At 38.0% G+C, this 15,834-nt stretch overlaps 2 protein-coding genes across 2 annotated transcripts; both read left to right on the top strand.

Moving 5' to 3' along the window:
* Positions 1-205: 205 nt before the first annotated feature.
* LOC137062405 (olfactory receptor 51E2-like) lies at positions 206-7,277 on the top strand. The gene is made up of 4 exons (XM_067433280.1): positions 206-1,246; positions 2,399-2,896; positions 4,623-4,720; positions 7,169-7,277. The coding sequence occupies exons 1-4, from the start codon at positions 215-217 to the stop codon at positions 7,275-7,277; spliced, it is 1,737 nt and encodes a 578-aa protein (XP_067289381.1). The 5' UTR covers positions 206-214.
* Positions 7,278-9,772: 2,495 nt separating this feature from the next.
* On the top strand, positions 9,773-10,762 carry LOC137062550 (olfactory receptor 1C1-like). The gene has a single exon (XM_067433431.1). It carries the CDS (start codon positions 9,773-9,775, stop codon positions 10,760-10,762), a length of 990 nt encoding a protein of 329 aa, XP_067289532.1.
* Positions 10,763-15,834: the final 5,072 nt, after the last annotated feature.

The following is a 15,834-nucleotide window of genomic DNA, read 5'->3' as shown; positions in this document are numbered from 1 at the left end:
TATTATTATTATTATTATTATTATTATTATTATTATTATTATTATTATTAAATACATTATTAGTTAAATATGGATATATCAAATAACCTCCCAATATTGTTTTCATTAATGCACTGTGACTGGAAATTATATAATTATTTCACTATTCTGTTATTGTGTGCATTTTTATAACAGTTCTTCATCACAGCTCACAAAAAGCCAGATAACAGCTATCATGAGCTCCACGCAGTCAAACTCCTCTTCAAATGAGACCTTTGTTCGTCCTGCAAAATTTTTCATCAAAGGCTTTTCTAATGTTCCACATGTGAAATACTACTATGTGTTCTTGTCTTTGGTGTATGTTGTGACTGTTTTGGGGAATTCATTTATCATGTGTATCATTTATTTGGCCCGCAGACTTCACACAGCCAAATACATTGCTGTTTTCCATCTGGCCCTTTCTGATTTTTGTGGAAGCTCAGCTTTGATTCCAAAAGTTATTGACACATTTTTATTCGAACACCAGGACATTTCATATGAAGGATGCTTGGCAAATATGTTTTTTGTATATCATTTCATGAATCTGCAGTCTTTGACACTACTTGTCTTGGCTTTTGACAGATTGGTTGCTATTTGTTTTCCTCTACGGTATCATGCTATTGTTACCAAAACAGTCATATTTCTGATCATAGGTGTTATTTGGATTTTTTCGGTGACATATTTTTCTGTACTTGTAAGTTTGGTGAATAGAATCTCTTTTTGTGGATCTAATGTGATCGATAGTCATTTTTGTGATCAAGGCCTTATCTATAAATTAGCTTGTAATGATAATTCTATAAATATTATGATGGGGAAAATTAGCTTTGGTCTCCTGATGTGCACACCACTGATACTGATAATCATTTCGTATTTTTGCATTGCCCTGGCTCTTCTTAAGATTGCTCATGGTGCTGAACGGATCAAAGCCATGAAAACCTGCACCTCACATCTCATGTTGGTGGCAATCGGTTATATTCCACTTATAAGCAATAATATTGTAGCCTTAACAACATCTATTGATCCAAACACCCGGATAGTTAACAATTCCTTAAGACAGATAATACCATCTATGCTGAATCCCATCATATACACTCTAAAGACAGAGGAGGTCATGCAATCCATAAAAGAACTGTACAAACAAAGCAAAGTGAATACAACTACAGAAATAAACATGGAATACATTAGGAGAAAAAAAAGTAATATAAACAGATCTATATTAACAAACTATGTAAAATAACAAGCTTCACTGATTTTCCATGTTTGATGTAATAGATATTGTATTGTAAAAAGGACAGATATGTTTAAATCCTCTGGGAAAACTTTAAAGCTGCAGCTTTATTTTTTATTTTATTTTATTTTTTTCAGTTAGAATAAAATAATATTTTAATTGATGGAGCAAAACAACAACTTATTTTTTTTATTGACTATAAGTATATAGTGGTGGAGTTATGACATCACTTTTAGGTCAAAACATGGAAGTGAGTTAGCATTTTAGCACTTCTGGTTTCTGGTTTCTGGTCATCTTGAAGTTAATGTAAAAGATTAAAATATTTTGGTTAAATGGATGACATAAGGTCTGTGGTAAACACGAGTCCAAGGGACTAAAGAGGCTGTCAGGGAGATTACACATCATCACACCAAACAGATTAACTCCACTTTTACTGCCTCATTATGCTTATAATTGTACTCTTATAAATTAGTCTAACTCAAACTTTCAGGGAAAATTTGAGGTAAGTGAAAGAGTTGTCGGAAGCTTAGTGAAGGTGATGTTGAATTTGTGGGACTGTTGTGTAGTCCGTTTATAGCCTATCTTTAGCCTTTTTTATTTCTGGTGGTTGCATCTAGGCTTCAAAACTAATAAAAGTTGCGTTCATGTGTGATTATCTTGATGGAAAAAATGTCTAAACGGGAGAAAAGTAGAGGAAAATTAGGGGAGAGCGAGGCACAACCTAATGCTTTTTGCCTCAGTTTGTGTAAATCTACTTGGGGTTTAGAGTATTTATTTTTCCCACATTAATTGCACACGTCTAGTAAAATTTTGTGGTTTTGTTTCATTAATACAGTGTATACTTTTTTCTTGATTTACACAGAAAGAATGGGAGTAAAATGTGACAACATGCCCCATAGGTGGGGTATATTTTAACATGTGAGGGGGCACATTGTAACATAAGCAAATAACAGCTTAAAATGTTATGTGATATAATAAAATAAAAATATCCAAAGCAAACTCAAATATTTTGTCAGTAAAATATAATTATTCACTTTTTAAAAAATAAAACAATGGCATTTTTCTATCATTAAAATTTTTTCTATCATTTAATTCATAAAATTATAGAATATAATAGCATATTTCGAAAAACAGGGTCTATTTGTAACACAGCGTTACAATGCACCCCACCTGCTCAACTGTGATTTTAAAAAGCACTCAAGGCTCGATGATTGGTACCTCGGGGCGGCCCGCGCCGAGTGCGCCCGCCAGCCTCCTGTGCCTTTCTTTCCCGAGGTGCATGAAGAGGTGTCGAAGTCATGGAAGGCTCCCGTGTCTTATCGCGACCACTCAGCAGCCGCAGCCGCTTCCACCTTCACTGTGCTCGATGGGGCGTTTCTGAATGCTCCCATCTCCCAGGCTGGGTTATTCGGCAGAGCGGTCGAGGACTTTGCCCAACAGTTCTCGGCCGCTCAGAGACAGACTGAGGCTATCAAGCATATCCTACCCCGGTGGCCAGCTGCTGCGCCCATTCTGCCTCCAGCCCAGGCACCTCAGTCTGCTCCCCACCGGGGCCGCCCTCCTGTGGCAAAAGGCAGGCTAAACAGCAGGCTAAGCGGCGGTCCTGAGACAGGCCGCTCGGAGGTGAACTCGGTTCTCTCCAAGGAGACTGTGACAGGAGCTCTCTATCTTCAAAACGATCACCATCTTAGCTCTTTCTCATTCGCACATATCAATTAAAATCAACTGAACTGACACAATAGTAAAAGGTCGGAAGACTGATTCCATGTTCCACGTGGTGCGTTCGCACAATATTTTCCCTGAATTACTGCTGGATGTGAATTGCGCTCAAAAAACGCACCTCTTTTGACAGACGTTTTGCACACGCAGCTGACATAAACCATACTTTCAAATAAACTGAAAAATATCCTTATGAAGTGTTTTCTGTGATCAATCTTTTGTCTGGGTTCACATATAACACGTCCGATTTTTGTCCGGCTTTTGTCCGATTCGCAAACTAATGACTCATTTGAACTGATTAATTTTAATAAACTGATCTGTCCAACACTGAACGCACGAATCAGTGTGTACTCATTTACTCACAACACCTCTGAAATGAGTGTGCTAAGTGTGCTTAGTAAGTAAGTGTGCTTACCCCATTAAACAAGACAAGAGTTAGTAAAAATTAGTCTTAATAATCCACTGTATTTTCGTGTTTTTATTTTGAGTATTTATATTGATAATGTGTAGTAAATTACCACAATTTTTTTTTTTTTTTTAGACTGGAATAAGGTGAAACCAGAACAGAGCAAGTTGTTGATAGCCAATCATTTTATTAAATTGTTTATGGTAGAGAATTAGACTATTTGTTATAACATTTTTAATTCTACTTTTTAATAATTGTTTTTAATAATGAATCAGTAAACCATGCAAACTATTTAAAAATGAGGAACTAAAGAAAAAAACATCAAGATATCATACATAATGAGATATCAAAATTAGATAAGCAAAAAAAAAAAAAGCATTTATTTTACATTTATTGTCAATATTGGGCTCACAAATCATACGGGTAGGTACTTTTACTGTTGGTGTGTGTGCGCGTGCATGCATGTGTGTGGATGACCATTTCTGGTCAGCCACCACCAAAGACCACACTCTAAAAAATAATTCAGTGGCTTAGTAAATATCACAGTAATAATTAACTTTATTAACTTAATAAAATCTCTCAATATCATTTACTTGATGGTTTTAGTTAAACATACCAAAATAATTGACTAAAAATCCAACAGTTAATTTTGTCTAAAATTTATAGTTATATTTAAGTTTTTTTCACTAAAATAATTTAGTATTCAAATAACCAATTCTTTATTTTGAATATACTTAATACATTTGCGAAATTTATTTCAAAATATTTGAGAATGGAGAATTAAACCGATCTGTTTCAAGAACCATAAATATTACTTAATTAAAATCAAGATTATTAATATTTAACACACACTGAAGAAATTGAGTAAGTTTACTCGATTAAAACAATGCACCCCTCCCCCACCCCCTGACGTGACGTCAGCTCGACGGTTGAGTGAGTGCGGATATTTGAATTCTCCTCAGTCACCAGAGCCGCTTCTTCTTCTCAGCGTCGCAGAATTGGGGCATTTCCTCTGTGAAATTCAGGTTTGTATGTTTTTTTTTAATCTATATAATCATTACTGTGCTAAAAGGCATTTTATTTAATTCAAAACAACATACAGGGACAGTGTGTGTCACCTTAAGTTAACGTGTGGCGTTGGTCTTTGAAACGCCTGTTGTGTTGCTCAAAATACACAACTATAATTCATAAAGATAATGAATTTGGATGATAAAATCTTATTAAAACTGGGCACTGTTTGTTTATTGTCAGGTTATGGAGTCTGGCGCCTCGCAGCATCTTTCAGCTACAAATGAAACGCAGGACAGCGGTCTCAAGTTCAAAGTCCACCCACAGACCACTAACGTTATGTTAGTCCATCTCAGGTTCGAGAAACAGCGCTGATACGGTGGAAATGGGATAACAGACCGGTTGATTACACTTGAATTACTTTTAAATGTTTAATTTTTACTTCTAAAATGTTTGTTACATGAGTTTAAATGTTGTAAAATAACTGTTATTCTTTACATGTCAAAACAGTAGCCTAATATATGCTGTAACGTTATTGCTGTAACGTTACTCGTCGACAATAAAGGCCATGTCATGTATAAGTGTGTTTGTGTGGACTGTGGACTATTTTTCAAAGGTTTAGAGGAAATTAAAGTTATACTATACAAGTTAGTAATACTCATAAATAAAAACAATTCATATTAGTCATAAATATTGGTTTTTAAAATGCTTTTTACCCAATTTTTTCTACTCAATTGAATTTGTTAATGTAACAAATGCAGTTACTCAGATCTACTTAATTTTTTTACTTACATTTACTCAGTTCTTATGGTGTATTTAATTGATTTCACTGCTTTAAAATGTACTCAATTTTTTTAGTGTAAAAATGTTTCACCAAAAAAATTGAGTAAATCATAGTATTAGTTTTTAGAGTGCATTTCTGACCCAGGAAAAACCCTGGCAACGCGGCACGTTCCGGGTCCAAGTGACCTTGGCCTGCCGCCAAACCTTTTCCCCCCGTGGAGGAACCTCCAGTTTCTACGGGTGGGAATTCCCTTAGAACGAGTTTCCAGGCATGTTGTGGTATCCACGGATTCCTCTGCCACGGGTTGGGGTGCCATGTGCAATGGTCATGCTGCTGGGGCCTGGAAAGAGCCTCAGCGAGTGTGGCATATCAATTGCATCGGGTTGCTGGCCGTACGTCTTGCCCTGCACCTCTATTGAGCCCTGCTCAATGACAGGCACGTACTGGTCCAGTCAGACAATACGGCGACAGTAGCGTACATCAACTGCCAAGGTGGTCTACGCTCCCGCCGGATGTCACAACTCGCCCGCCACCTCTTGTTATGGAGCCAGAAGCATCTGAGGTTGCTTCGTGCCATTTATGTCCCCCGGGAACTGAACCGTGCGGCCGACGAGCTGCAACGGTTCAGTCTCCCAATAAATGCGTTTTGGCAAATTCCCCAGACCCATGACATTTTCATGTCATTGGATCGTTTTGATTGAGATTGAAGGCAGCTGGCTTTCTAAGCGAAACCCCCATTTCGTCAGTACTGATGTAACGTCTCCGTTCCCTTCCTTTTTCTCTACAAGTAAGATGAACGACACTTCAGCGGTGTCAGGGATATGGTGCATTCCAGCAAGTTCCGCTTTTCTGCTGCTGATCTGTGCAGTGATCTACCACAGAGTGTATGTATTCTCCCTGGGCGCTTCAGCGCTACTGCAGAGTTTTTCCTCTTCTAAAAGAGCTACATGGGCACAACTTTTCAAAGATGCCTCGTCCATGTGTTTCTGGGTGTGGTTGCATCATTCATCTTTCTGACAGCCATGAGCACTGTCTAGCGTGTTTAGGCTTTAACCCTCTGGACCCTAAAGCCTAGTTCAGACTGCACGATTTTCAAACTCGTCGGGTCACTGCTCTTTTCACACTGCATGACTATCTGGGGTATAATTCAGTCACTGCTGTGTTCACACTGCACGATGGTTTGGCGACAAAGGAGTTCACACTGCATGACTGAACAAGAGGAAGAATCAGCCGACAACTCTCTCTCTCCGGTGCGCAAACTACGTTTCCCAACTACACGTGTGATGTGACAAGTAAACAGCGCAAGATCACACGTGCATCAGACCGGAGTTCTCATGTGAGACTTGGAATTGTTATTAAAAATGATCAACTGTACAAAGTTTGCTTCAAATTGTATGTGCGCTGATTTGTGGAGAAAAAAGATTATGGCGGAGGAAATTGTTGGAGAGACAGAGGAAGGCAGGATTGTGTTCTGCAAAGAGAGTTTGAAGTAAATAAATAATTTTGTAATGTGCTGCTGCTGCAAGTGGATGTGCAAATGTTGGCATTTGTTTGTGTTTGATAGAATTAAAATACTATTCTGCTCTATAACTCCTGCCTGAACCTCCCGCTGCCCTGTATCTCACTCTTTCATTGGCTGTCGATCATCGCCGATGTAATTTTCAGTCAGAACGCAGTTTACACAGCAGGAGTTTCAATAACCGACAGCTCTAGATATTTAGCATGCCAAATATCTCACAGGCGTCAGCGACTCATCGGCGATTCTCTCTGATCGCGTCTTTGATTATTCACACTGCGTGATTGTCTCTCGCGTCCACGAGCACCGATATGCTTATGATCTCGGGCTTTTGTTGGTGATTTCGCAAAACCACAGCCCAGCGTCGCTGAACAAAGCCATAGAGCCGGCGGAGGACCAAATGGTGGCGTACCCAGGGGTTGACGAACCCCTGCCGACGGCTTCTCTCTCTTTCCCCTCTCCTTCTTACACTTCCCTGTCTCCCTGTAGGCCTGTTCCAGCTCCCCGGACGACGGGAGGGATCCAGTCCCAAGGTCCGGCCCTAAGGACGGTTCGAGGAATTCCTGGGCAGAGACTCAGCATTGCGGGCGCCCTCTAGGGGCAGGGAGCCAACCAGGTTCCCTACAGCCTCCAGTCCCATTTCCCCTTTCTATGCCAATCCCTTGATTCCTTTCCTGCCACTAGGGTGGCGATGAAGTCTGGGCTGGCTTGTTGGCGACGTGGGGACCCGGGTCACTTTATAGATCGTTGTCCCGTGATGGAGGTCGGAGCACTGATCTGGGTCCCCAACGTGCCCCAGGTTGACCACGATCAAGCCGGGCTGTAACGGATACCAGTGAGTATTCAGGGGGGTAACTATTCAGCTTTTGTGGATTCAGGGTGTAACCAGACCTCTAACCATCAAAGCCTGATACAATCGCTGGCATTGGATACTAGCTGCATGGTTAAGTTACAGTGTGCGCAAGGGGATGTGGTAAGTTATCCGCTGGTGACGGTTATAATTCGATTCCGAGGACAAAAGCATAGAGTGGAGGTAGCAGTTAGTCCGCACCTCCAACATCTGCTAATTTTGGGAACAAATTGCCCAGCATTTGGTAGTTTATTGGGATATCTTTGTACGGATGTCTCTTGGGAAAAGAAGGGGCAGGGAGAGAAAGTGGCTGTGCAGGTTAGGGAAACAGAGATGGGACCATCGGGTTGCAGAGGAACAGAGTGGTGTAGAGAGGCTGACCCTGATGACTTTCCTCTGGAACAGTCCCACGATAAGTCGCTGAAAAATGTGTTTGCCCAGGTCCGATCGACAGACAGGTTCTTCATCCTGAACAGCCGGAACTGCTTAAAGAAGGGGTCAGCAAGTATATTTGGCCACACGCAAAAAAAAAAAAAATGCCACTAGAAGGCGGGCCAGAATATAGTCAAGGGATATTGTAATAAATAAATTAATTAAAAATACAACCAGAATTGCTTGACATATTCTAACAGTGTCTTTTGTAACTGGTAGTGAGCTTCTCCCTAGTGACATGTAACCTGTATCTTCATTTACCAAATGCAACACAGACCCCCTTGCTAAAAAACACACGTGGAAGTATAAGCCCCTTAATGGCATGTTTGAGTCATGTCAACGAGTCAACGAACTGTTTTGTTATTTCCACTTTCCATTTTTATTGTAATAATTATTTGACGTCAGAATTATTCCTTGGCATCCTCACATACTAAACTGCATTTTTTTAATCTCTTGCGTGTCGGAGGTAAAAGATTATTATTACATCGAGTGCAGAGTGATGTTAACATTTAAGATAGCAGTATCAAAGAGTCTAAAGAGGAAAGTTAACAATGAAAATAGGGTATACAACGAAGAATGGGAAGACACCTGTGCATGCATTCTATCAGGTTTTGTGAATGCCAAGCTGGTTTGTCTAATCTGCAATGAAGTTGTCACTGTTTGTAAAGAATTTAATATAAGACAGCACCACGTGACGAAAGCTGAATTTGAGTTGTTATTGTTGACATGTTGGTGCTGACGCCCCGCAATATAGGCAAACGTTTCAATGGTTCATGTTTTATCATACCACACATTTCATGATGGCTCTTTTAGAGGCATGTCTAGCGATCCATTTCACAGACTCTTGAGTGTCTTTCAGAACTTTTAAATTGAAAGCTCTCAATTTATCCCAAAATAAAACATTTCTGCTAAAACGTTGTAGTATCTTTTTGAATGCAAAATCACTAAACACAAAACCATTCTGAGCAGGGCTTCAACTCGGGTCTCTCCACACGGGAGCCTGACACTCTTACAATGAGGCTAAATGCTCCATATTTTTCTATTGGCCACTAGACGAGTGTCTCTTGAAATGACGGGCGTTTACATGCACAGTTCTCATTAGCTCGCCTCTGTTACATTGACATGTTTCAGAACCAATCTATCAAAACAATCTGCCGGATTCGGTAGATGCGGGCGCAGGCCAGATATTATTGCTGGAGGGCCACTTTTGGCCAGTGGGCCGCCAGTTGCCAACCACTGGCTTAACGTTTACTTATGCACAGAGCTATTTAGCCTTAACTTTTACTTATGCATAGAGCTGTTAGACATACACACGCCATACAAGTCAGAGAATAATAACTTCATAAGTCATCTCTATTTATGCAGTTTTACTGTTAAAATAACTTTGTATTTAGCAATAGATTCTTAATCTTTAAGGAGAGTGTTTTATGTTGCCACATGCTTGTATCAATTTACTCCTGCCTCTTTTTCCTCAAGTCTGTAGGGAGAAGGGTTGATCCATGAACTAAAGTCTCTAGTGCAAGACATTGATCTACTATAAATTTGACTGATAGCTGGTGAAGTAGTGAGATGGTGGCTTTGGAGAAGGTTGAGTATATGTTTCCTCTGTTTCTCTCCTATGATTTTACTGCAAATGATATTTATTATTTGTTCAACATGAGTATTGAATGTCAATGAACATTCAAGCATTTTTGTTCAGATATGCACTGTGACTAGCAATGAAATAATTACTTGTATATTATCTAGTTTTAAGTACCTTTATATAACAGTTCTTCATCACAGGTGACACAAAAAGCCAGACAACAGCTATCATGAGCTTCATTCAGTCAAACTCCTCTGCAAATGTGACCTTTGTTCGTCCTGCAACATTTTTCCTCAATGGATTTTCTAATGTCCCACATGTGAAATACTACTATGCTTTCTTGTCTTTGGTGTATGTTGTGACTGTTTTGGGGAATTCATTTATCATGTGTGTCATTTATTTGGCACGCAGACTTCACACAGCCAAATACATAGTTGTTTTCCATCTAGCCTTTTCTGATCTGTGTGGAAGCTCAACTTTGATTCCAAATATCATTGACACATTTTTGTTTGAACACCAAGACATGTCATATGAAGTATGCTTCATAAGTATGTTTTTTGTATATCATTTCATGAATCTGCAGTCTTTGACACTACTGGTCTTAGCTTATGACAGACTGGTAGCTATTTGTTTTCCTCTACGGTATCATGCTATTGTAACTAAAACAGCTATGTTTCTGATCATAGGCTTTATTTGGATTTTGTCTGGTACTTATTTTTCTGTACATGTGGGTTTGCTGAATAGGCTCTCTATTTGTAGTTCTAATGTGGTTAATAGTTATTTTTGTGATTATGGTCCTGTATGTAGACTAGCTTGTAATGATAATTCTATAAATTTAATGATGGGCAAAATTTGCTTTGCTTTTCTAATTTGTATGCCTCCAATACTTATCGTCATCTCATATTTCTGCATTTCTCTGGCTTTGCTTAAGATTGCTCATGGTGTTGACCGAATCAAAGCCATAAAAACCTGCACCTCACATCTCATATTGGTGGCAGTTTTTTATCTTCCACTTTTAATCAATAATATTGCAGCTGCCACAACACCTATCCATCCAAACTCCAGGTTAATTAACAATTCCTTGACTCAGATAATACCACCTATGCTGAATCCCATTATATACACTTTAAAGACAGACGAGGTCATGCAATCCATAAAAGAACTGTGCAAACGAAGCACAGTGAACACAACTCAGGAAAGAAATATGAAATTTAAATAGATAAATTATTTCTGTATTGAACTTAGTTTACTGTTGGATCTGTTTGAATGAGACTTCTGTATTTTTCTAGTATGAAACAACCCCCTGTTTTACATTTTTCCTTGAATTTCAAAAGGTTTGTGATACACTCCTGTCAATATATATATATATATATATATATATATATATATATATATATATATATATATATATATATATATATATATATATATATCCAATGTTTCTTTATTTATAACTAGCCGCTTATTCTCATCATTCTGTGTAATGTCATATTATCAGGTGTTTGTTGCTTTTTCTTGTAAGTGACCCCAAACTATATAATGTAGGCATGTGCTTCAGTGAACTTATTCCTTAAATTACTGTACATTAAAATGAAAACATTGCTATGACACAGGCATATTTATCTTCAGTTCATTCCATAACACAAAAAGAACAAAAGAAAAACTAGACAAAATATTGTTTTTGTAGACTGGCATTAAAATATTACAAAAATGTAGTGTTGGGAAGGTTTGGAAATGTAAGTGGTTACAGATTACAAGTTACCCTATTTAAAATGTACTAAGTAGTTTAACTGATTAGATTTTATTAGTTTTTAATTACTTTTCTAAACATGTTTTCAACTGTTAATCATTTTTAAACATTCAAAAAACAGAGATAGTTATTTTCATTTATATTTAAAGACTTTGTAAAAGCAATTCTAAAAAAATAAAAAATCGGTAAAACTTTATTTTAAGGTTCAGTTTTATTTTTTTTTTATTTAAGGTTCAACTTTAACTAGTTGCTTATTAGCATGTATATTACTAGGATATTGGCTGTTTATTAGTACTTATAAAGCACATATTAATGCCTTATTCTGCATGACCTTATTCTACATCCCTTAATCCTACCCAATACCTAAACTTAAATACTACAAAAACTACCTTACTAACTATTAATAAGCAGTAAATTAGGAGTTTATTGAGGCAAAAGTCGTCGTTAATAGTGAATATGTGTTCACAATACTAAAGTGTTACCAAAAAATCTAATCACATTATAAATGTTAGAAATGTATTGCTTAGTGCACAGTTACCATCGCACACCTGTAGCTAATAGATGCATAGGATGAAGGATCAAAAAATCTCAATAAATAAACAAAAGGAAATTTTCCTACTCCTCCGCACACTACTTCAGAAACTCAGAAACTTTTTATTAGCAAAGTTTTGGTCTCATGACCTTCATCAGGCATATATATATATATATATATATATATATATATATATATATATATATATATATCATACTCAAAATCCATGACATTTAAAAATGTAACATGACCAATCATTGCAGAGAACCATTAATTAGTAAATCACACATCACATTAAAGAATGCTTCATCATTCATACCCATAGGTGATAGAGTCTGCAGAGTAAAAATCCAAAACAACTCACGTCTCTGTAAGAGAAATTCAATATCGCCTCCTCTAGGTGGCACACTCACTTTTTCAATCCCCTAAAAAAAAAATCCCAAAACCGTAAAGAAAACACATCATGATTAAATGTACAAAACTGTGCTTATCCGGTTGTGGTGCATTTATTGTACATTTAATCATGATGTGTCTTCTTTGGATGGGGCTGGACCGACTATCACCCGCCTCGGCCTTCATCCTCCCATCCCGCTGACAGCCAGTGCTGACATTATCCGCAGTAACACTACGTGCCCACCAATGAGTGTAAATTTCCTTGTTTGCTTATGTTATAATTATAGCAGGTCACGTTTCTCCACAGTAACTAAATCCTTCAAAACCCTCTAGTGATTTTGTTTTGTTTATATAAATCAATATATTCCTATGACAAGTGATTTCAACTATTATATATGTAAACCATAATGGCTGTTAGTTTGATATGTGACTATAAAGTGGCAAAATACGTTTTATTCTGTTATTTATTGCTGGCCTTACTTTATTTGGCTAAGTTTATGCTAGTTACATATAGCTAAACTGCATAAAATGGAGAGGGAAAAAATGCGTACCATTCTGTTGCAATTCGAGGGCGATGATGTTGGTTATCGAATATGTCAGTGTCGTCTAAGTTTGTTTCTGGCTCTGGATGTCAGGGTTCTGCCCTGGCAGCTCTGTCTGTTTTGTCTTTGTTTAATGTTTCTATGTTTGTTTTGTGTCTTAGTACTGTCTCTCTCTGTGTTTGTCATGTGTTCCTCTTGTCCTGCCTCCTTGTTTGCTGTTACCACACCCCCTTGTTTAGTCTGGTCTCCTCATTTCACTAATTGTGCTCACCTGTTCCTCATGTGCTCTGCTCCCTTTATATTGTGCTACCTTCCCTTTTGTCTTTGCTGGTTTGTTGCATTTGTGTGCGTTTGTTTGTCCGTGCAAGCTTCTAGCCCAGTGTCTAGTCAGTTTTAGATTTGGTGTCTCCTGTTTTTCTAGCTTTGGATTTATTTTCAGTTTTTTCTTTGTTCCTGAGTTTTTGAGTCTAATGAAGTTTCTGTCTTTATTTTGTTCATTTTCTCCAGGTTTTATTTTGGTATTTCTCTCTAGCCTTATTTTTTAGTTTTCTTGGTTCTGATAGCTTACCTTTTTATTTTTCCTGTTTTCCACTTTTATTTTCAGTTCAGTCTTTTTATAGAGATTGGTTTTGTTTTATTTTTCCTCGTTTTCTAGCTCCAGTTATTATTTAAGTTTTTGTTTAATTTAGTCATAGTTCTTAGTTTGTCTGTTGTTTCTTGTTGTCTTGTGTAGAGTCTTGTCGTGTGTGTGTCCTGTGTTGTTTTCTGTCCAGTGTCTTTCCCTGACCGCTGTCTCCACTGCCTGTCAGCCAAGATGGGAGCTGCTTCTGTGATACCATCAAGCCTCAGGTTCCTGCCTGGATTGGTCCTACATCGCCCTGCCTGGTGTTGCCTCCCAAGCTGTCGTGAAGTTCATTGGCTGCCTGGACTGGTCTCAGTGGTCATCCTCCCCTGCCCGTCATCGTCGTGTCTTTCCCCTGCCCTGGTGTTTGGACTGTCACTCATCCACTACCCCATTGTGTCTGTTGATCTGTCTTGTTAATAAACTGTCCTTGTTCACTCTGCATCTGGGTCCTCCACTTCCTGATCCCTGAAACTGGAGGCTTTTACATGTATGGCTTTGTAAACCCAATTAATGCTAGGTGCATCCATTCTGGCTGTAGTTGTGACAGTTGAGTGAGGCCAGGGCTAGTGATGGCCAAATGAAGCGTTTCGACGCATTATTGCTTTCTGATACAATTGTGTCGAAAATGGTTCATTACTCGAAGCTTCATTCAGATAGAAATTGCAGCACCATCTCCTGGAGAAGTAAATGTAATGCAACAAAGCTGACAACCATAAAACGCAAGTAGGATTATATTCACGCCCCGTTTATTACGTGTTTACCGAGGCGATCGAAGCTGAAACAGTGTTAGTGCTGTGAAACTCATTTATGTAGGTAAATTTTACAGCTACTGACGAATTTCATGTGTTCACCTTGATAATAAAACATTAAGCATGATGTGTGTGTGTGTTTAATTATTTCTTTAGACAAGGACAGAAGATCAGAGTAGCTTTAAAAAGTTGGAAACCATCAAAGAAATTCTAATGGTTTCTATTAAAATACCAATAGTTGGCTTTTACCATTTAAACCACTACAGATTTTTTGTAGTATTTGTATATCAGTATCATGTGTGAAAGCACATAAGAAATACAGCCGGCAGGTTTCAGACCTGTCAACACTGATTGGGCTGTGAAAGCAGGTGGTTCACTTCAGGAGTGAAGCAGTGTGTTTGCTTCAGAAGGCATTTTCATGTGACTAGTGACGTAATGATACAAGCTCCGAAGCAGTGGTTCACTGCAAGGACCGTTCGAGTTTGAAGCAAGCTTCGGAGCATCGGTGTCAGACGTAACATCACTAGCCAGGGCTGGACTGGTAATCTGGCATACCGGGCATTTTCCCGGTGGGCCGATGCACTTTGGATAGGCTACAAGGTTGTATTTTATTTTTTAATTTTTTTTTGTTACAGACTTGCCCATCATGCAGCAACATCACGACAGACTTGCCCATCACGACAGCGGCCCATTGGTTTGTCTTCCGAATTGACAGGCCAAAGCGAGAGAGAAATCCCCTCCATATTAGCCATTTTTAAAAATCTATTTATTTATTTTTATTTGAGCGCATGGTACTTGAAACTACAAAAGGCGAATGTGCGTGCGCTGCCGCTGACAAACATACGCTAGGTTTCTACTGCTCTATCAAGTGAACAGCATTTTGACTTCAAGTTTTGTTTTATACCAACAGAAACTAGCTGAAAACAGCCGCTAGCGTGTAAATACATGACGAGGTAACGTGGAAAATGGCAATACACACAACCTCAAACTTGTCTCTTTAGAACAACCAAAATTTACCTTGCAGCTACTAACAGTGAAGATATAAGGCGTCTTGGAAAAAAATGTATTTATTAAAATTGTTGCTATTATTACTTATTTACTTATATTAAATATTGCGGAATATAAATCTTTTATAGAAGCTGTTTTCTTATTTTCTACATGTGTGTTTACAACATTTTTTATTACAAAATCAATAGTTTATTATATATGGTTTATATAGCTACTGTTTTACAAACCATATACTAATGGTAATTTTAACTCTTGAAAAATATGATTGTTTTAAAAGGGGTAGTCATTCTAAACCTAAATGAATTTTTTTCTTTGTAGTATACAAGAAAATTATTTGAGTCTTTTTTGTTTAAACAATATTCAAATGGTAGCCTAACCAAAAGGGCTTGGTTGTCAACATTCTTCAAAATACCTTTTTTGTGTTTTGTGTTTTGAGTCATAGAGGTTTGGAATTCATGATGGTGAGTAAATGACGACAGAAAAATAGCAGTAAATTTACTGCATCCTAGCTCAAAATCAGTGCATTACTGTCAAGTGCATTTCTGTGTGACAAAAGTGCAATATTAAGTTTGTTTTCCTGCGGGTGGGCGTGGTTTCAGCACAGCCAGCAGACACGCCCCCAGCATTTAAGAGCAGAGAACACTGCTCATTTTTTCAAGATTTTGATCTCTTATTTTATTTACTTGGTGACT

This window comes from Pseudorasbora parva, chromosome 23, assembly GCF_024679245.1.
Source record: "Pseudorasbora parva isolate DD20220531a chromosome 23, ASM2467924v1, whole genome shotgun sequence".
Lineage (NCBI taxonomy): Eukaryota > Metazoa > Chordata > Actinopteri > Cypriniformes > Gobionidae > Pseudorasbora > Pseudorasbora parva.
The sequence above is the reverse complement of the archived record's forward strand: the minus strand, read 5'-3'. Positions and strand labels throughout refer to the sequence as shown.